Source organism: Macrotis lagotis, chromosome 7 (genome assembly GCF_037893015.1).
Source record: "Macrotis lagotis isolate mMagLag1 chromosome 7, bilby.v1.9.chrom.fasta, whole genome shotgun sequence".
In the NCBI taxonomy this organism is placed as follows: Eukaryota; Metazoa; Chordata; class Mammalia; order Peramelemorphia; family Peramelidae; genus Macrotis; species Macrotis lagotis.
In genome coordinates, this window is record NC_133664.1 from 111,642,481 (window position 1) to 111,665,882 (window position 23,402).

At 33.9% G+C, this 23,402-nt stretch overlaps 1 protein-coding gene across 6 annotated transcripts in view; it reads left to right on the forward strand.

Annotated features, from left to right (window-relative positions):
- Positions 1-23,402, forward strand: part of DGKI (diacylglycerol kinase iota) — a 592,236-nt gene that overhangs the window by 451,120 nt on the left and 117,714 nt on the right. For all 6 annotated transcript variants that reach the window (XM_074193600.1, XM_074193597.1, XM_074193602.1 and 3 more), the window contains 2 exons: positions 9,288-9,367; positions 14,612-14,656. In XM_074193600.1, the coding sequence (XP_074049701.1) occupies positions 9,288-9,367; positions 14,612-14,656 (125 nt within the window). The remainder of the gene's footprint in view (positions 1-9,287; positions 9,368-14,611; positions 14,657-23,402) is intronic.

A 23,402-nucleotide genomic window follows, 5' to 3' on the forward strand; every position in this document is an offset into this window, starting at 1 on the left:
ATGAGGAGTTTTCCAGGATTGAGAAACAGCTGGAACAAAACTGAAAATCTAGAGACAGTTTGTTGTGTGAGGAACAGAAAGGAGGCCAGTGTCATTGGATTTCAGAGAACATTTAGGGAGAAGAGACAAGGAATAAGAAAGGTAGTTTTGAAACAAGGAAGGTAGTTTTGAATGGTTTTGAATCTGGGTGGTCACCAGAGTTGATTGAGGGAGTCTGGTACTGGTGACATGGTCAAATCTTCATTTTGGGAAGCTCATTTTGAAAGCTGGGTAGACAATGTATTAGAATGAGATAAGACTTGAGGCAGGGAAACTGAGGCAGAGGTAATAAGGCCATTCATTAGGGAGAGAAGTGAGCAAAGAAAAGAGATGTTGAAAAGACATTGAAATTCTGAAATAACAGATAAAAAGACTTTAGATTCCAAGCATATTGATTTAAGTAATGCATGCCAATTGCATAAGAAATTGAGATCAGGCTTCCTTGGTTTGGTGCTGGACCCTGATTACAGGACAAGACAGGTTTTATTGTATTAAAAGAGGATAATTAACAGTATTTAAATAAGGTTACAAGATTAGGTAATCTGATTTCTAATGGAAGGAAAATTAAGGGACATTTACAAGTTGGGAGGGGGCTGAGTGAGTAAATGGACTTTTCTAGATATGAAAATAGGATGTCATTCTATTCCCATGATTAGCAAGTATATGGAACTTACAGAAAAAATGAAACTTAGGTTTTAAAATGGAGTGTCTCAAAATGTAGCCTGTTTCATAAGATGGAATCAGTTTGGTTTACCCAGTTCTCACAATTCTCTCATTACAAAAGTAAAACTGACAGATCCTGGCAATGGATAGGGGAGAAGATTGGTAAGAGACTGTAGTCAAGGATGATAACTATATTGAGAGCCTGGGTGATTTGGAAAATGGTGATGCCCTGGAAAGTGAAGGGGAAGTTTGGAAGGGATATGATATGGTTTGTGATGAAAGATATTGATTTCAGTTTGGGTTATAACTTAAGATGGTTATAGGTCACTGAATGTAAAAAGTAGTTGGAAATGGGAGTCAGGAACGTTAGGGCTGAGTAAGTAGAACTTCAAATCATCATAGAGATAATAGTTGACACAATGGGAAATGATGAAATCACCAAGTGAAATATGTAACAAGAAGAGGAGACAATCAAAAGCTGCCAGGGAGGTAGAAACAAGATTTAGCAAGAGATTGGATTGTAGGATTGAATGAGGAGTTAAGAATGTTAGGAGCCTGAGCTACTAGGAAGCTGGTGCTGCCCTTGATAATAATAGGGAACTTAGGAAGAGAAGAGAGTTGAAAGTGCTGGATTTCAGAGAACTTCCTTTCTTTTTATAGCTTGCTTAAGTTGTTATTTTCCTGATTACTAATTTTCTCTGATGTAGCATCTGTTTTCCCAGATTAAAAAAAGCAGTTGTCTTTTCAAGGCAGAAATGGCAATATGCATTGACTGACCAGAATGGATAACAAAAATACATGATATTGAAAACATTAAATTTGCTTATTAAATAGAAAAATTTAAAATAATTAAACATTAATAGTAATTTTGATTTTGGGGGGATGAGAAGTTGATTTTATAACTTTAGGAAAGTTCTTCCAATTTCATAGTCTAAAGAGATGAAAAGATCATGGAGATGTTAAATGGCTTTCCTATTGTAATCCAGCTAGTCTATATTAGGGGTAGGCTTTCCTTGACCCAGTTTATCCTTACTCCAAGGTCAGTCCTCTATCCACTCTACCATGCAGTCTTTCATTTACATGCCTCTTTTTTTTTTTTTGTTTTTTTTAAGGAAATGGAATTAACTTGCCCAAGGTCACACAGTTAAATGTGTCTGAGTGTCTGAGGTCAAATTTGAACTCAAGTCCTCCCAACTCCAGGGCCAGTGCTCTATCCAGTGCTCCACCTAGCTACCCTCTTTATATGTCTCTTTATAGTCTTTGAAGAAACAAGCTTCACAGGACTTGGTTTACTGCCCATCAGAGTGACTTTTTATTGTTATTACAAGCAATTAGAGGGATAGCAGTTGTCTGACAGATTTCCTCATATCAGCCAAGAAACTGATGATAAGCAATTGTATCCAGCATTCATAGTATAAAGTGAAAAGGTAAAATCAAGGACATTTACTCTTGATCACACGTTGCTATTAAATGCAAGAGAAACTATTCCATACATGGAGAGAGGTGTTGTTTTATCTTTTACTTTTTTGTGAGAGTTAATTCTTGACAGTGTGAGAAAAGGGCCACTGGTGTTGGTAAAGATGTATTGTGAAAGGTGAGGTCAGCTGTTTTAATTGGGAAGAGGATTAGAACACACTTTTTTCAAATTATATCCTTGAAGTAGTAACCATTTATCTTAATTATTTAATTAAAGTGTCTCTCCAGTCTTTAGCTGTGGATAGTTTAAAAGCATTTTCTTCCTCACTATGTGAGTTCAGCAGTGCATCTATACCACCATTTTACAGAAGAGGAATGGAAGGATCAGAAATTTCTGGTGACTTTCTCCAGATAGAACTGCTGATAAATGACACTAGATGTGAACATAGGTTTCTGAAACTAACGGAATTTATTATTCCAGTGACAAAATCATGCTAATACTTATTCTGTCTATTATAACAACTATCTGAACATAACATAAAATGATTAATTTAATAAGATTTATACATGGTTAGAGTTGTTCTTGTCCTTTGAGATTTGAAATGTTTCAACTTCACCTTTGGAACATTAAAAAATAATAAAATATTTAATTTATGCGTAACCACACCCTTTTTATTTCCTATTTATTCCTCCCCCCCTCCAAAAAAGTGTCAACTTTTATTGAAGTCTCATCTTGCAACCTTTTAAATAATGAATTGTAAGTACTAGGAACTCTGATCACAACCTTTGCAACCCTCTGAATGTCTGAGAGGCTTTCCCCCTAAGACTTGACACCTCCTGTAATGATTTCTTTGCAAGTTGTTTTGTTTAGGATTTGAAGAAATAAATCTCACTGTTTAGCTGTAAATTAGTTTTAGAAAGACTTACACAGCAATAACAAATTGAAGATAATTAAATTATACTAATACATGACTTCTTAGCCCTTTTCGTCCACAACCATACCTTCAAGAGCTTCAGCATTCTTAGGGGTAGCAAAATACCCCCTGAAGTTTTCTGCTTCATATAAATTCCTATACTACTTTCACTTGGACTTTTGTCAAATATTGATATTCCTGGGAGTTAGCATCTAATATTGAGAAAAATTAAAACTGTAAAGGACTTGCAAGGTCATCTTGTCCACCAACCTTATTTTACAGATGAAGGATCCTAGTACCAGAGTGGTTTAAGGATTTACTTAAAGTTACAAAGATCCTTAGATGGAAACTGGCTCTTTTGCTTCCCAGTTTGTCAGAACTGTTTTGTCCTCTTCTCTCTTTTTTTTGGAGGGGAGGAATCATATCTGAGGTTACAGAAGAGCAAAGAAATTGAGCCTCAAGAAAAGGAGTTTCTAGGTAGTTAATAATCAGTTTATTAATTAGGCTATCAAATAAGCAATAAATTGATGGTAAGAGGTTTCAGTAACCAAAGTCAAAACCATGGAAATCACCGAATGCTTAAATATCTTTGGAAAAGGTGCCCAGATAAGTGAAAATTAACCCCAATTGGTGAAAAATTAGTAAGGAGGTTGACATGTTATTGACGAGGTGGGCTAAAAATTTACTCTGCTTTCTGATGAGACCATGATTCATTTGCCTTCAGCAATTTGTGTAAAGGTCTTTACCCAGAATATTCTGGTTGGTTTTCTTCTTTGTAATGTTAGTTACTTCAGGCCACAGTGGAAGAATAGAGTGTCATGGACTTATTTCTTTATGGCAAGAATTCACCTAGTTTAGATTCCATTTACACTCTAAACAAAAATAAAGTCATCTAGTTGGATGGGGTCCCAAGATGGGAAAGCACATTTCAGAGGATTTGAACCACCTTATCTATCAATAATATCATTCAGGGACTGACTAATCTACAAGACTGCTCCCTGAATGAGGAAATAGAAGGGGAAAATCTGAATCATAATTTAATAATTGATTATTAACATAATAGAAAAAATAATTACTTTTCTCAAATCTTTAGTCATAAATTTGCATAGTCATTGAAGGTTGGGGCAAGAGAGAAATGATTTACAATTGGATTCAAATGTCAATCTTCATATAATAATGAAGAAAAGCACTCAGTCACTTCATCCACTGATCAGAATGATGCTGGGATACAGTAGAAAGAACACTGGCACTAGAGTAAGAAGAACTATTCCAATGAATAATTGTCATCTGTGTGACCTTAGACAAATGACTTTGTTATCTTCAATCTCAGTATGTTCTACTGTAAAATGAGGGGGTTCTGACTAGATAATTCTTTATGTCACAGAATCTGAAAATTAAAAAGACCCTCAGTAGGTACACCTTGTACACAAGAGGAATTCTGACTCTACTATGCCTCTTGAATGATCATGCAGCTTCTGCTTTAAAGATATCTAAAGAATGGGAAGGCACTCTTTCTTGAGACAGTCCACCATCTTTGAAGCTTTCATTTTTAGGAAGGTTTTTCCTGCAATAAATCTATGCTTGCTTCTTTATAATTTCTACCCATTATTCCTGGTTTGTTCAATGTCCTAAAAGATATATGTTTCAGTCTGCATTTTATGTCCTTAATTTCAGGAATCCTTGTTTGTTATGACATTAAGAGTTCATCACAGGTATTTTATCACATTTATATACCATGACTTGTTCATCCATTCTCCAACTTATGGGTACTCCTTCAGGTTCCCATTCTTTGACACCCCAAAAAGAGCTATAAATATTTTTGAACCTACTTAGTATTTGTGTATCTGAGGACTAATCTCTCCCTTAAATATAGTCCCTATTTCTATTATGTTAATAATTCCCTCTCTCCCTTCTTCTTCCTTCTATCTCACTATTGAGTAAAATATATTTCTGTACTTAATTCTGTGTGTATAGTCTACCTTATTTTGACCAATTCAGATGGGAGTGAGGTTAAAGTGTTAACTGATTCCTTTCTGCTCTAACTCCTTGTTTGGTTAGATATCTGCTTCAGTGATACAGTTGTCTCTTACTTTCTCTCCACACCTCTTCTCATTCCCAATGTATTCCTCTTCTGCTCTCTTTCCATTCACTTTTTACAGTCATCAAGTCATAAATGAAGCACTTCCAGGTCTAATTGAACTTCATTCATGAACCTTGTTGATGATCAGAAGAGACATATGTATCATCTTCCATATCTGAAGATAGTTTATCCTTGATTAGTGCAGGATATATTTGAGGATCAAATAAACAAAGATTCTGATTAAATCCATGGGAACTGATGAGGTCACCAAGTAAAGTAGTATAAAGGAGAAGAAAAAAGGACATGGGACAACAGCCTATAACCATGGAGAGTAAGATCTGGAAGACCTAGCAAAGGAGACTTCTGTTGTTGTTCGATAGATAGTAGTAGATTAAGTTAGGTGGTAGAATAATCGGTGTACTGAAAACATGAAGGGGAAAAAAGTAATCAAGGAAGAGAGTGGTCAACAATAACAATCATCAGAAAGAACAAGGAAAATGCAGTTTAAGAAAACATCATTGACTGTGGCAACTAAGAGTGCATTGATAACTTTGCAGAGAGCAGTTTAAAATAAGGTCAGAAACCAGATTATTAAGGGGCTGAAGCATTTTAGTCCTTGGGATTCTTCTCTTTCCTCTACACCTTTTTAAATGTGCTTTTCCAAAATCTATTGTTTGTGCTAGACATTTTTCAGATACCCTCTCCTGAAAACTCTGAGTCTCAAAGTCCCAGTTATTTCTTCTACAACAATCATATTTTTTTTCCCTGTTGGTGAGAATTAGAATAAAATTCCCCTTGTAGGTTCCTCCACCTTTTGAACAGTAAAACTATCACTAAGACAAGTGAAGAAATGATTAGAGTCGTGCTTTTGGCAGTGAGAACTCCAGCAGATGTTGGAATAATTCTAGTTCTCCATTAATACTATCTCATGCCTCTCTCCCAAACTTGTAATTTTTTTTAACATACTCCTAATCTATTTTCTTTTTCTATCCAAGTATATTCTAATAAAATACTCCAGTGACAAAATCTGTTTCTTCTTCCCTCAACCTTTATACAAATACTCTCTTTCATTCTCTGGTTCCAAAATTTTCTGATCTCTTCCTCAAAAACAGTAAAAAAAAAAAATCTCTCCTATCTTTTTATACATTGTTTTTTCTTTCTTTCTTTTGAACAAGGTTTACCCATCTAGAACTATAATTCAGAAATACATTTTATTCCATCAAGACACAGTGGTATCTGTGAAGTATAATTTGACTCTTTTATATTAAAATATATATAGTTAATCTTGCTTCTTCATTTGTGAAAAGACAATTGATACCATGTGTCCTAACATGGACTCCTTTCTTAGATTTGTGACATTTGTGAATAGACAATTGATACCATCTGTTCTATTGTGGACTCCTTTCTTCGATTTGTCTCCTGCATATATTCTGGGTGTTTCAGCTACTATTCTTCTTCCCTATTCTCTATTTTGTGTGTGTGTGTGTGTGTGTGTGTGTGTGTGTGTGTGTGTGTAAAACAGAAAAAAATGCACATATTCTTGAATTTTAGTTTTAAACCATTTAGATTAGATTTTTAAACATACTATAAGGAAGGAGAAAGTAAAAGAAAACCTACCTGCCCTTGAGAAATTCAAGTCATTAACCCAGCTAAATGTCTTCCTAAAAAAATATTAGTCTTTGTTATGTGAAGTCAAGTAAATAAACATTTATTAATTGTCTACTACTTGCTAGACACTAAATAGTGTATACTTCAACTTTAGCAAGGACTCTATCAAAACTTTATGATAAGCAATGATTCAGAATCCAATTCCATTTTTTAAAATACTGTCTTAACCAGCTGTTCATTTCACAAATTAATTTTATTCTTGAGGAAGACCCAATTTGTCTCAATGATCTTTGGTTTCTTGGCCAACTTCATGATCATTGGCAATTGATTGATTATTAACTATTTATTCATATCATTCATATGAAATAGAATGATGATAAAACCTCAAATATTTTTAAACTTTTCTATTGATGTCATTTGTATACATATGTACATGGATTAGAAGTGAATAGTTGTAACCTTATGATAAATTTTGTGAGGTTTTCTATAGTGTCTTGGATATACAATTCAGGAATATAAGGGAGCTCTCAGTTGTTAGAGAGTAGACAAATAGCTTATACAAGGAACCACCAATTAGAAAACCTCTTTTTTCTCTCTTTGCCCCTTAACTGATGATGTCTCAGTTGATAGCATCCGTACCTTTACTCTGTCATTCTTCAGAGAAAAATCAGTTTATTTCTAAAGAGCATCCAACTGTAATCTTCTGAAATAGCCCCACATCTATGTTTAAGCTCTAGTTGTGCAGCATTTTTCATCATCTGACAAGGGTCAAATCTTCCTCAGAATTCTTTCTGTTTCATTCATAAAGGAACCCTTTATTTTGTTAACAACTTAGAATGTGGAAATCTGTCTGGTTAGCTTCCATTTGGAACAAAATTGACTATGGCATAGAAACAAACATTGAACATTCAATGCAAGTTACTGCAGATATGTTTATATATCTAACAAATGGTGACCTCGGTTGTAAGGAGAGGGGGAAGGGAGGGAGATAATTGGAAATTAAATATAACAAAAAAGAAATAAAATAAATAAGAAATACAAATTCATCTAAATAAAAAAGGAAATTGCAAACCTTTTCAGTATCTTTGCCAAGTAAACCCCAATTGAGGTGACAAAGAGTCAGACACAAATGAAAATAAATGAAGAAAATTAACAAATTATTATATAGTATATATATTAAATTTAATTGGTAATAACATAATTACTCTATTTGTGTCTCCTGTGTTTTTTATATATTCTTTTAGTAAGCTAAACAAGGAAAGTTACAGTTTAGGATTGATGTCCAATAGAAGATATAATGAACAAAACATGTTGGTCATTGAGCTAACTTCATAGGCTATCTCTTAATTTTGATGGTGATGAAAGAGGTTTCAGAACTAGTTTTGTTGTTTGTTTGAATTGTATGGTGGGAAAACAGGGAAAAGAGGAGAAGAAAAAGATTTAAATTTCTGGGAAGTTAGTATCTTATAAAATCATAAAATACTAGGAGAGTAAGATTTCTGAGGTCATCTAGTCCAATATGTGCCAGAATGAATCATGGTCTTCTACACTTCATATATCATATTTCAAGTGAAAAAATGAGAAGAATTGTTTATGAAAACAATGTGATGGGGTGGCTAGGTGGTACAGTGGATAGAGCACCAGTCCTGGAGTCAGGAGTACCTGAGTTCAAATCTGGCCTCAGACATTTAATAATTACCTAGCTGTGTGGCTTGGGCAAGCCACTTAACCCCATTACCTTGCAAAAAAACCCTAAAAACAAAATAAAACAATGTGGTTATTTCCTTTCAGTAAAATATTTTTAAAATCATTTTGTGAAATAAGTAAGGCTAGCCTTTGGCTTTATGGAATCATTCCATTGTATAGTGTACTCACACAGGCACACACAGACACAATTCGATTGATTAATCAATTTTCAATAACTAGTTTTTGGGAAATCATGAGGAAATTATCAAGTAAATCAAGCAAAACAGTAGATGGTGGTGTCTTGGGTATATGAATAGGATCTTTTACCTATCATACCAATAGCAGATTGTGAAATGCTAAACCTGAAGGACCTTAGAGAAGTGAGAACTTTATTCTAAAATATTTTTTTTTAGAAAAAGAGAGGATCACTGAGGGAAATTATTTCTAGTTGCTATTGCTGGTGTATATTATTCTCTAAGACCAGTTAATTCTTGGAGAAAGCTTTTTCAAAAAGGTTATTCTGAGTTCCCTGGTGGTAGCCATGAAAAATGCAAGCATAAAGATGTGAGGAATTAATGCCTTATAGAGGGTGAAATGCATGTCTCTCAAACCTAATCTCATAATGATAGCAGATATGATTCATAGGTATAAAGATATGTGAAAATGCAAAATGCACTATATAATATAGTACTAATTATGCAAGAAAATAAATGATATAATAAAATTATTCAAGGACCAAAAAGATGAGGATAGAAGAATTAAAATCTTAGTTTTTTTAAAAAATTGAATTTTGAAATGTTTTGAATAGTAAAAGCACTTTCACATCTACATAGATATGTCAAATAAGTGATTTTAGCTCTTTCTTTTTTCTCAACTGTCAGCTATCCCTCTGGGTATTCTAGTTGTACGAGGAGACTGTGATTTGGAAACTTGCAGAATGTACATTGACCGCCTACAGGAGGTGAGTTAATTTGGAAAATTGTTTATTCATAATGATCATTTGATAAGCCTATAGGATCTGTAAACAGTTCCTAACTGTACAAATTTAGTTAAGGAAAGATCAGCTAGGGGAAAAACTGGTCTATAATATTGCCTCAAAATGCATAGCAAAATTGTTGACATGATTTCCCTCAGTTTTATTGCTTTAATGCTAAGATGAAATAGAATTTTAAAGTAGGGAAGAACTGCATATTAATCAATTCATTGAAATTTTGAAAAAAAATTAGTGAATACTCATTAAATATAAAATCCCATGCTTGATATTACCAGGTGATACAAAATTGAGTAAGACATTCATTGTCCTTGTCCTCAGTGGACATAATGAGTTTGAGATGCTAGTGGGCATCTAAATAAAGAAATTTAAGAAGTAATTAGAAATCCTATTCTGTGGCTAGACAGATAAGTCAAACAAATTCATGAATCATCTACACGAGGATTATAATGAAAGCCAGAAGAGTGGATGCTTTGCTGAGCAGGAGAGTATATAGGGAAAAAAAGAGAGAGAAATGAGTTTAAAGCTGATCACTTCATTAAGAGAATTGGAGGAGGAAGAAAAGTCATTAAATCAGACAAAGAGGAGTAGAAGAAAGGGTAGGATCCTATAGTGCCCTGGATGTCAAAGAAAGAAAAAAATTAGGAATAGGGAGAATGGGATGAGTCTGTGATATCAGTTCTTCAGAGTAGTCAAGGTAAATGAAGACATAGAAAGGACCTTTGAATTTGTCAGTTATAAAGTGACTAAGAAAGCATTTGCGTTAAAGGTACAAGTTTTACGTCAGTAGAGTTATGAGTGGGTAGATGGAAAGTTCAGGAGATTACTCTTTCAAAAAGTTTGATTAGGAAAACTGATAAGAGAGTAATGGGATGGTACCTTGAGGTAGTGGCACATTGGAGGGAATTATTTTTTTTAAAGAAAAGGAAAGCAGTGAGCATTTTTATAGACAAAGGGAAGAGTATGATATACAGGGATATTGCTCTTGTCTCTACTCTGGTTAGAGTCAAATTGCCTCCCTGACTTTGATAGCCAATCATCCTACCTTTTCCCCTGACTGATTAGAAATTCAAAGGGTATTGAAAACCAGTGAAAAAAAATTGGTGTTTAGGTTAATCATCCCCCTAGGAGTCAGACCAAGCTTATCTCAAAGAGGGCCCAGAGGTTTAGTTTCTATTTTCATACTTACAGAAAAGAAAAAAACCCACATTTTCCTTTTGCAAAAGAGTAAAGAATGTCCAACTTTTGGTATCCCCAATATGGTAATACTGCCAAATCACAGAAAAAAATATTCTAATATTACCATTGCCATGAATTTGATTTGTACAATTAAAACTAACAGTCAAGTCTTTCCATGCCAACTCTAAGGAAAATACAATGATTATTTTAAAAAGTTTTATAAGGGAGCCTTTATAAAAATTTATATTTCTCACAAATAGAATAACAAATTAAGGACATCTAGTCCTGGTCTGAAAAGTAGGCATACATTGCTAGACTCTTCTCTACATTCTGGCTTAAAGAGCTTTCTAATTAAAATCGCTCATTTTTTTAGAATTCCATGTCTATGATTCAGCAACTTAGGAAAAATTGTCATACACAATATTTAGAGTAACAAGTAAAATAAACAATGGCAGAAGTATGTGCTAGTTACCAAACTTTTCTTGATTTCACAGGTGAATGAAAAATAATTAGTAATCCAAATCTTTTGAAAAAAAGTGTTTAATGATTCTTGCCTTAATTAGGTCTATTAGCATGTGAATATATATTAGTATTTCACTGACTCTGGGCAAGTAATAACTTTTTCTAGTCCATAGTCCATAGGAGTGACAGTATTTACCCATCGACTTTGTGTTGTAAGGAAAACATTTTTTTCCTTCTTACATTTGTTCACATTTGAAACAAAGAATAAGGCAAAAAAAAGAGAGCATTTTTGTAAATGATAAAAATATATTATAGATATAAAGAATATTTTTTTGTTAATGAAACTGAACAATATTGAAGGATTCTAACATTCCTTCCCAGCCTGACCTTCTGTGAATCTGTCTCATTTTAAAAAATGAGCAGAAGACATAAACATTTGTTTAAAAATTTTTTCAGTTCTTGAATAGAAGTCTATGTTGGAACACAAATCCATGTATAAATTTTTTGTTTTGGAGTGATGTAAAGACACATAAGGTCTTCTAATTAAATTTGTAGATGTTGCAAACTTATAAAGAAAAAACAGTTTGAGGGATGACAGAATAAAAAATGTAAAAGATCCTAATACTTTGTAGTGTTGAATCAAAAGCAACAAGATTAAATATAACATAATTAAGTATTAAGTTCTAAATTTAGTTTTTTTAATATTGCAATTAGGTTTAAAAATTGCCTATTTATAGGAGGGAAGAGACAGAACTTGTACCAGAAGATGTGGGTATATTAGCCTGAATTAAAAAATAAGGCTTCACACGTTGGAGGAAATAGTATACTTTATATTGATTAGACTACATTTGGAACCTTATATTGAAGATTTGGGAGCATCCAGAGGTGGGCAATGAACATGGAGAGGGGTCAGTAGACTCTGTTCTATGATAGTTAAAATAATTGAGGATGATCAAACAAGAAATAACAGATCTTGGAGGATCATGATAATTTTCAAATATTTGAAGCAGATTGATTCTAAATTGATCCAAAAGGCAAACTGGAATGAATGGGAAGATGTTAAAGGAAGAGACACATTCTGCTTCTGTGTAGGGAAACACTGTGTAACAATGAGAGCTATACAACAATGACAGCAGCTGCCTCATGAAATACTGGCCTCCCAGTCATAAAATTGCAGTTCAATCCTTTGATAATCTGTCAAAAAAGATTCTTGCAGTGTGTGAGAGACTGAATGAGATGTCCTCTAAGGTTTCTCTCAACTTCAAGATTTTTAAGTTTTCCTCATATTTGATATCAGTTGGAGTTTGGACATTAGTGTGTCTCAGATGCTTTTTGCCAGGGACAAAAGTAGGCTAGAGGCTAGAGAGGAAGAAGTGAAAATAGGATTGAATATGATCTTATTAGCCTTATACTTAAAAGAAGAAAATTATCCTCTCCTGACCTAGGGAGACTATGAAAAATAGTAATACAGAACTCTTTCGAGGTCCTGTAATTGGAATGAGTACACTTTAAATATTTTAATGAGTATCCTTTGGAGGGCAAGTCTGGTACCAGGAGCTGCAGAAATTCCACCACCAATAGCATATATTATAGTTGCTGTAGTTAAAAACTCATAGTTGGATCTTGGGATTGAATTGGCAGTCCAAATTTGTCCAGCCACTATCTGTCCCAGCCCCTGCCTCTAGGTATTGCCTTGTGGCTCTTAATTGATAATTGCCTTGGGCCCTATGGAGTCTAAAGCATTTATTTTGAAAAAAAAAATAGAATGTTCAAAACAGGCTCAAGTCACTTGGATACCCCAGTTGGCAACAAAGGAATAGGAACCTGGTTTTATTTTGTGGGTTTTCAGAACTGGGGCTATGATTAAGAGAGACAGTTGGAGCATTCCTGATTGATCCACTGGAGGTAAAATTCTTGGACCAGATCAAGAAGGATCAGAATGAAAGCTTTTTCCAAGAATATTTTCATTAGACAAGAACGTAAGTTAGAGATTCAGATACTGTGGCATCTATAATGATACTGACTAGAAATCCAGCTGGTTCTTTACCAGGTAACTTCCAGAAAACCAAAGTCTTTGGATAGGAGGATAGGGATGGGGCAATATAGTTGAAGGTCTAAGAGGAAAGACCCCACTGATGCTTAGCCCAAGGAGAGTCAGGCTTGGATATACCATGTTGTCACAGCCCAGGGTTGCTGAAACGTCATGGTACCTCGCTGATATGTGAGGAAAGATAGAATTGTGTTGCCATTCTGTCTCTAGAAATGGCATATTGTTGCTTTATCCCACACTGTAGTAGGGATACTGTAGTACTGCCATGGTACTTTGGTAATATGGGAGATGAAACCATACAAAGTCCAAGAGACTCCCGCAGTATTCAGATCAGGCCATGGGTGAAATGGTTCTAGAAAAGGCAAGTGAGAAAGATGTCTTTGCATAACATACCCTCACTAAAACAAACATAATGTGTAAGTCATGCCACCATTAAACTGTTTTTTGTGAACATTTTTGAAATCAAAGGACATTTTTTATTATAAGTATTATAACTTTTATTACTTCCTTTACCAGTTCTGAAAAGGTACAGAAATCAACACTATTTAGGGATATAATAAGAACCCAGTTTTCTGGTGTAGCAAGTAGAGAGGTTTGGGAAAATGGGCAACCTTTTTTTGCAAAAAGTATGGCATTAGATGGTTGTCTAATGAAGGAGGCAATCCTATCCAAAAAGAGTACAGATAAGAATTTGAAGGTGGGAAAAATGGAAAAAAAGAACTGTTCCAAATAGAGAATATATTGCTTTTGAAGACAGTAAATTTCATTGGTCACAGGAAGCAAACAAACAAAAAAAAGTCCTCTAAGAAGGAAATATGAGGACAAAGGTCTGAAGAATTGCTGACATTTCTGAATAGAAACACAAGTCTAATTATCCCCAGAGTTTCAGAATGTGACAAATATAACTATTTCAGTTATAAAAACTTTTTTTAAAGTGGGTCAAGTTTTCAGCAGCTCAGTAAATCCTCATTTATTATCACTCCATGGATTTGGAATTTGTGTTTCTTTAGACAATGAATGGCAGAAGCTAACTTTTTTGCTAACCATGACAGAGCAATTTGCTTCCTAAGCAAATTATTTTTTTTCTGGATAAGGATAGGAAAGCCTTTCTAATAATTCATTATTTTAAGGTACTCTATTAGCATCATTAACAAAGCAGCAATGAATGTGTTAATTAGATGATCCTTATCTTTAATTAAAGCTGGTTGGGGAGGATCCCTAGCCATTAGTTTGAGTTATATATGCATTTGAAACTAATTAAATACAACTCTTTAAAGATGTTCTTTGATCTGAACTTTTAAGTAGTTTAAGTTGAACTTTCCCCACTGATTTGAAATGAAGTGAGCTTTTTCAGAGCTTGGAGTTTTTTTGTTTTTGCTTCTATTGTTTGTTTTTTGTTTATTTTAATTTACCCTTGTATTTGGTTTAGTTGTTTTCAGGTTGGAGTAGGTAATATCTTCTTATGGCTAATTTACTTGAAATACTTTTCAAGCCATGAATATTTTTTTCATTTTTCCCACTAGGACTTGCAGTCAGCTCCTTCCAGTACCCAGAGAGTTCATTACCAGGTAATTTATGATGTATTCTTATTTTTTCAGGCTAACAAAAGTATATCTTTTAATTAATGCCATTTTTAAAAGTTATAACTTATGCTGGGATAATGATAATAATTCACATTTAGAGCACTTTAAAGTTTTTAAAAGGGACTTCCCTTACAAACTTGGGGAGTCCATGTAAGTACAATTACTATTCCCATTTTATAGATTTGAAAATGGAGATTCAGGGACGTAAAGTGATTTGCTGATGGTCACACAGCTAGAAATGTCAGAGATGGACTATAAACTGATATCTTCTGGCTAAAACAATCACTCTTCTTTCCACTAGACTATGCTTTAAGAACAAATTCTACTTATTCTTCTTTGAAATGTCTTGATTTTATTGGAATAGTCATTAGCCTAGGAAACCTTAGATAATTGATTTTCTCCCCAGGATATTTAGAATGTGCACAATTTCTTCACAGCACAGAGTTGCTCATCATTCTTATTGTCAGACTTTGAGCTCTATTGATTATAACATGAAATTAATAAGACCTGTGACATATGTCTGATCCTTAGTCCCCTAGCTTCCAATTGCTTCCATGATCCCAGTCAAACCTTCTCCAAATGTATCTCATTAATCATAAAATGAATCAGGGGATAGAACATAAATGACTCAGTATAATGAATCCCTGCACCTGGAGGGGAAAAAAACTTGCATATAAAACCTTTCTGAGAGGATTATCATCTTTGTATATGAAAAACATGTAAAAGTATAATTATATACTGAGCTATTTTTTACAGGAGAATGTGCTAAGTGTAAGGAAATTTATATGAACATAAATAAGAGAGTAACCCCTGGAATTTTAGAACAATTTTTAATTTTATAGTAATAACTCATATTTGTATCATAGATGTAGAGTTAAAGGCAATCCAGTTCCATGCTCTAATTTTATAGATAGGGAAACTGGTTTTAAGAAAGATCAGAGGCAAGATTTGTTTTGAACCCAGGCCCTCTAACTCTAGAACCAGTACTCTTTTTTATTGTACCTCATTACAAATAACTTTCTCTAACAATAAGCTTGTGAATGGCAATGAAATATTATGACTTCCCTCCTATGTTACAGATTAGATCATTAAATTTGAGATTAAGGGATTTGATCAAGTTCAAATAGCTAATAAGAAACAAAGCTAAAATAAACATCCATCTCTTAATGACTTCAAGTAGATAATTTACAAATGAATTCTTTAGAGTTCCTTTAAAAGTAAAACTCCTTTAAAATATGTTTGGGTTACAAAAACTTGATTTATAAACAGCTTTGTAAGATCAGAGCTATCACATAAAATGTGAAATATGGATATGTAGAAGGACCTAGGTAGGCTAGAGTCACCAGGGAGCTATAGAAGAATAAGAAGAGAGCAATACTTCACTTTCCACTGTCACTTAAGAATATCGAAATATCAATTACAGAGATGAAAGAACCTTGGGAGTCTTGCAACTTTATTGAGCAAATAAAGAATTTGTAGTTAAGAGAATTCTTTAGCTGAATGAAACAGATATTTTATTAAATACCTAATAAGTGCAAAGTTAATTGAGGAGCTGGGATTAGCATCTCTTTTCCCCAATTTACCCTTGGGTACTTCTATTTTCAACTCATACCTTCTCTTTGACATTAGTAACTGATTGGGAAATTCTCTTCTAGTTGTTTTGAACACAATAGTGCTAAGGCAATATATGGAAAAAATTATTTCCCAGTAGCCATTGTCTCAGTGAATTAATGTTCTGAAGACACATGATGCATTGTATTAGAATGGACCAGAGCCAGTCCAGGTCATTTGTTCTGTCCCATTGGTACTGAAAATATATTTTCTGCCTCATTTTGCAAAACTAGATAGGGCTGTTTCCTCAGATTATTATACTTTGAATTATGATGTTTGATCAAGCTTAGTCTTTGTGATTTAGTTTATCAATTCATATGAAAAATTATTTAGAATATTTTATCTGGGTAACTATTTCAATGAAAATGTCAAAGGAAGGGAAATTGTTGCTTGCCTTCAAGACTGAAGTTGTTATTGTTGTGTTAGAAATGAAGGGGGGTAGGAATTAGCATTTATATAACACCTACTTAGGTACTACTAAGCTCTTTACAACTATTATCTCATTTGATTCTCACAAAAACAAATATTATGATAAAATTATATTGTTATTGTTTTGGGGTATGGGGGAGCCAAGATTTGGTGCTAGTGAGAGAACTAGAAAACAGGATAAAGATAGGTTTTGATTAAAATAGAGGAGGATTTGCAGTGAGAGAGGAGGAGAAAGGAACAATTCTGTATCATCCACCTCAGCCTAATGTCTTCACAATTTTGATGTTTGCTTTCTCATGTTTGAATATTCCACACACCAAAGGAATTCCCACTCTATTCACATCCTCTTCATCCTAAAGTATTCTTTTCTTGTGTACTTTTTCTATAACTCCTTCCTAGAAATAATATTATTTTCCTTTTGTGGTATAACAAAATTAATAAGTAGTACACTGGCTATTATGTATGTAGGAATTACCCTAACATTTCCTAGAGGAGATCTATGCAACCTATGACTCAAGTATAGGTAATGAATGTGAGGGGGCTCTTTTCATTTCTTTTATCTCTTCTTCCTTCTTTTTCTCTCTATTTCCCTTTACTTTCCTCTGTTTCTTTTACTCTTCTATCTTCCTTTTTTTTCCTACTTCAAGGTCCCACTGATGATCCTCAGGGATAAAGACATTATTTAAATATTTCTATATCGACACAAAACAGAAATGTCCTGTAACTTAGGAAAATGACAGGTATCAGTGACCTCTATGAGGAAAGAAAAAGGAAGAAGGCATTATATCCTCCGGTCTTATTTTCCCTTTCTTTTCCTAGTATAAAATCATTTCCTTTGGGGAAATTTCCATTTGAGGTATGTAGCACTACGTCCCTTCTGGATTCTAATTCTATCTGCAGAGTACAGTAGATATCTCAATAGATGTACAAGCACCAGAAATTGCACCAGTTACATACTAACCAAAAGATGAAAGGTTGCCTTTGTATTTAGTCTTCTGTAATTGTACAGGTAGGAGTTATCAGGAAACTATAAATACCCAGAAAATTCTTGCTTTACCTCCAATGCCTTGTTAGTTTAATGTGAGATATCATTCTGCTAACTTTAAAACTTTGTTGGCATTCTACTATGAATTATGAAAGGGGAGAAACAAAAGCAATAAATCACTTAATGTATGGAATCTGCTGTATAACTCACTAATAAGGTGTCTTGGGTACTTGTAGACCCATCTAAATGCTGTATTTTCCTTTTGAGCTTGATCTTGACTTAGAAAGAGTCAACCAATATCCCCAGCTACAAATTAGTGGGCTGCTTAGGATTTCTAGAAGCTTCAAATTCCTTATTGGAGTTTCTTTATTGCTTCACTCTGCTAGGTTCTTATACCTGTTTATTTCATGTCATTGCATTTACAAAAGAGATGTGTCAGTAAAGTCATTTTAAAAAATGCTCTTACAGCTCTTATCCTGCCCTGCGCTAACACCCTCCTCAAAAATAAAATAATACTATACAGCCTTTGCAAAAATAAAAGAATTTCCATAATACCCTGTGCTGTCAATTGAAGTACTTTAAAAAAATCCTAATTTCACGATGAAACTAATGGATTAGGGAAATGAAAACCTGAATTTAATTATCTTCTCTATGTCTGTTTTGTTTTCTGTTAACTAATATCTGCATTATATATCCCATCTGCCTCCCTGCTTTATTGGCTAGGTAAATAAATGACAAGTTTTAAATTCATCCAAAGAAAGGCTCTACACAGTAAAAGCTCTAGTGAAAAAAAACTATAGTTCTTAAAGAGAAGTAGTTTGTGAGTAGATGGGTAGGAGAAGACACACCTTAATAAGCTTCATTGATTCACCAACAATAATAACATGAGTAAAAGGATGCAAGTTAGATACAGTAACTGGTTTACTGGCTGTTAATGTTTACTAGAAATTCATACTAAGACCATCCCTTGAAATAACTTTAGTAATTTAAAAATGAACAGGCCAACTGTGACAGAGACTCATCATAAAGTTAACTAGAAGTCAATCAATTAAACATTAATTAAGCAACTAGGTACCATTCACTGTACTAAGTGCAGGTGAAAGGTGAAAGATGATTTCCATTCTCTAAGAATTCATAGTTTAATGGAGGCATAAACATGCAACCAGATATTCACAAAAAAGTTATAAATTAGAAAAGGATAAATTAGACATTTCAGTCATAAAAGGACTTGACACTAGCATAGGATATAGCCCAAATTTGAAAGGAACATCTCAAATGTTCAAAGGCAGTTTAAGAGCTAGAGGATCTGACCCCAAACCCGAGATCAATTAATTATCTCTGTGACATTGGCCAGTCAGTCAATGAGAATTCTTGAAGCACCTGTGTTAAACATTCTGAGTACTGTTTTTTTTAAAAATGACCTCAAATCATCCCCGCTCTCAAGAAGCTCCAAAAGGAGATGAACTGCAATACCTAAATCTATACAAATAACTTAAAGATAAGTATCATATGCTAGTTAAGTAGGAGGTAATCTCAGAGAGAAGGTACTGAGGTATACTGGAAAAGGCTTCGTATAGAAAGTGGTATTTGATCTTGGACTTATAATAAGCTATGGGAAAGTTAGGAGGTAGATTTGTGGAGGGGGAGGAAGAAAGTTCCAGGAAAAGAGGGCATAAGTGAAGATTATAGAGTCACAAAATGAAGGGAGAGTCTTGTTAAGGATTTGCATGGAGGCCAGTATCATTGGATGACAGAATATTTGGGTTGAATAAATATTAGAAGACTGGAAAGATAGGTACTGAAATATGTCAGTTTATGATGGACTTAGAGTAGCTAGCTTGGACACTTAAAGCGAGGACTGACTAGGACCAGGATCTTTTGTCAAACCCAAGGCAGTTGCTAAAGGAAAAGGCAATTCTATGCCTAATATTTGTGATTCTCTCCCTTGCAGAAAAGGTTGACTGAGCAATAGGGCTGAATCACTTCTTATAATGCTCCAAGTTATATTATCCCATGATCATCTCCTTATTTGTCCAATACTTATTCTAAGGATCACCATGCCACTCCAGGCTTCCTCATCCTCCAAGATAAAATGTATATTTCTCAATGGTGAGAACAATTTCAGTGTGGGTGTATTCATATTAAATCAGGACCTTTATTTCATTGTTTTAGGGGAACTCTACTTGAGAAAACTCCCTCTACCAATGCTGATCAGCACCCACTATGCAACTAATAATTCTAGAAAGTTCAGGGGGCACTCAGAGATTAAGTGACTTGCTCATAATCTGAAGGGGCAAATAGGTCACTCAGTGAATAGAGTTGCAAACTGGGAGTCAGTAAGATTCACCTTGCTAAGTTTAAGCCTAGTAGTCTCCCACACCTACTAGCTGTGTGACCCTAGGAAAGTCACTTAACCCTGTGTGCCTCAATTTCCTCATCTGTAAAATGAACTGGAGAAGGAAATGGCAAACTACTCTTGTATCTTTGTCGTGAAAATCCCAAATGAAGAATTGAATATGATTTAAAAAATAGCAATCAGAATCATATATAGCAATTATGCAGGACTTGAATTCTGATTTTCCCCAACTCCCAAGGTCAGCTTTGTCTTCATTACACCTAGTTCCTAATCATCTGCAATATTAATAAATATTGGTTGAATTGAATTTAATTCCTAAACTTTCCTAAACCACCTTTTCCCTTTACAGACATAAGTTATTATGAACTTGACTGTCTTTTCCCTGCCCCTTCCTATATATCCCCAGTTTTTAATCCAATATCTGGCAAATACATGATTAAATGCTACTGGACCAACTGATTTGTCTGAAGTAGCTGTGTGTTTGTATCCCCAATCTCTTCCTCTTTCTTGGATTAGAAGGAAAAGAGTAAAGTTGAAGGATTCCCTACATTAAATAATAGTGTTATGCCCATTATGAAATGAAGACTTTTGAAGTAGATATAGATGGGGGAGATAGACTGGTGAAATGTATGGATGGTTGAAGAACAAAGAGAGTGGTCAAGTAAGTGAAATTGGTTGTTAGTTATAAAGTAAACCAGGGATCTAAACTGAAAAGGTGGGGAGCTTCTTCATCACTACTTAATCTTCTCTAAGCTTGGTGAAATCAGTGAAATAGGACCATTCCCAGTAAACGTATAGCTCAATCCTAAGTGAATATTGCTTAATTGTATAAACTACTGAAGTGTATAATGGAGTTGCTCTGCCCTCATTAAATTGCTGTGTATCCTTTATGGTTAATTGAATGCAGATTAAGTGCTCCATTTGGTTATTTGCATGCCAAATCGTAGTGCTAATACTTTCCTAATCAATAAAGGAATAATTCAAACAAGTTGGCTTAAGCATCTGAGACACTGAGGAAAATAAGGCTTTATCTAAGCAAGCTGCCAATTGTTTCTGTTTAACTTTATAGCTGAGAAAGTTTCATCATAAAAATAAATCCTTTCACAGTGAAGAAGATCTAAATGCCAGGACTCTGGGATAGAATATTTTTTTTCACGTTTTAAAAAATATTGAATTTTTAAAAGTATAATAGTTTAAAATTAGTATTATACTTCAAAAGAAATAGTCCCAACATTATTATTCCTGGTAATAATAGCTAACATTAATAATAGTTTTTAAAAGATTTTTACCCATGTTATCACATTTTATTTTACTGATTCTTGCAGTAATCCCATGTTGTTGGTGGTGCAAATCACTTTGGTGATGAGAAAATTGAGATTCAGGAAGTAAGGAAAGTAAGGAAAGAAGGAAGGGCTAATTAAGGCCTTCTCTGTGTCAGATGTTGTTCTAAGTATGTTGCAAATATCATCTCATTTATTCTCACAACAGCCCTGGGAGGTGGGTATTATTATCCTCATTATGAGGATTGCTGAGGCACTGGAGATTGTGATCTGTTCAGGGTTATACAGCTAGTGAACTTCTGAGGTGAGATTTGAGCTCAGGTCTCCCTGATTCCAGTCTCAAGGATCTATCAGAAGAACTCAATCCCTCTACTACCTAGCTGTGAGGTTAAGTAATTTGCTTATAACCACACAACCAGTAAGTGTCATATCTGGAAATCCAACTCAGGAGTCTTGACTTGAGACCAGAAACTTTCAGAGACTTATTTAGGTGATTTTGTTGTACCATTGATACGGTTGTTGGTACCACTCAGAGGTCAGGACATCTTGTGAATACCTTTCTAGACAGGGTTATGCCTGTGTTTAATTTTGATTTTCTACATGCACATTTAAATTCTTTTAAAAGTACTTATTTTATTTCACTTGGATTTGACTTAAAATATTCCATCAAAAATGGGTCACTGACACTGCAGTTTTATAAATCTTAATTCATTACCATTTTTATCTTGCTTTAGTCCTTTGGATTGCTTTAGAGATAAAGGAATTATCATCACTTAATGAATATATAACTAGAAGCTCACAGTGATTTTCAGTGATTCTTACCTTAAATTATACCTGAAGTTGCTGTTTTGGTTTGTTTAGTGCCATATTAGCAAATGCCATCATTCTTTACAGAGAATCTCAGTTTTAATAGTTCTCAGAGACCATCTAGTTCATCCCATTCCTGAACAGATATGCTCTTCACAGTATCCCCCAAAATTTTTCATTCAGCATCTACCTAAAAAGCCCCAGTGAGGAGAAAATGCCTCAAGAAATCAATTCTACTTTTGAGCTGAGCCTGAGTCCCCATCTCTGCTATTTCACTCATTGCTCCTAGTTCTTCACTCAAGGATGAAATAGAAGAAATTTGTGATCTGTATCCTGATAACTTTGTTTCTTTCTTCTGCCTAGGTGGTCTGTAGTATATACCCATCAAAATATTGCTTTTGTTTTTCTTTCTCTTGGTAAATCAGCCATTATCTTACATTATTATTTTCTCTTCTAGTTCATGGATTTCTTGAAATAAGTATATCTTCCAACTACATTTATACAGAGCTGAACAGTTTGTACTTCTATTGTCTTCCTTTTGGATTAAAGGAAACACTTCCAGAGTAGCTTTCCAGTCATAAATCCTATCCTACAAAATTTCATTAATACAAACAAGTTGAAATTTGAGCTTCTGTTTTATTACTCATATTTTGTGTATCAATGTATCTAAAGCTATGAATTTCTTTCTTATTTTTTCTTTAAAGATTTTATTTTGAGTTTTACAATTTTTCCCCCAATCTCACTTCCCTCCCCCCCACCCCCCACAGAAGGCAATTTGTCAGTCTTTACATTGTTTATGAATTTCTTTCTTTTTTATTTTGGACCTATTAGATTGTTTTCTGATAAGTTGCTGTGATTTTTATATACTTCTTATTTTTCTGTGATAATGCATATAGTTTATTTTATATTTTATTATATTATAATATATGTATAATATACACTATATAATATGTATGTATATATGTAGCTTTCTTTCTTGCTCAGTGTTTTGATTCTTGAACCTTAAACAAATATCAATAAAAAGAAAAATTTACATATACATTGAAAACTGTAAATCTTTATTATGCATTGACCTTTTTATAATATCAAGAAGATATAAAAATACATATATACATATTTATTATAGATTGTAGAATCATAATGAACTGTAGATTTTGAGCTGAAAGGGAACCTAGAGACCTTAGTCTTGACCATTTATTTTATTGTTGAGAAAACTGAGAAGGTAAATGACTGGCCCAAATTCAGACAGATTGTTTTTTTTTT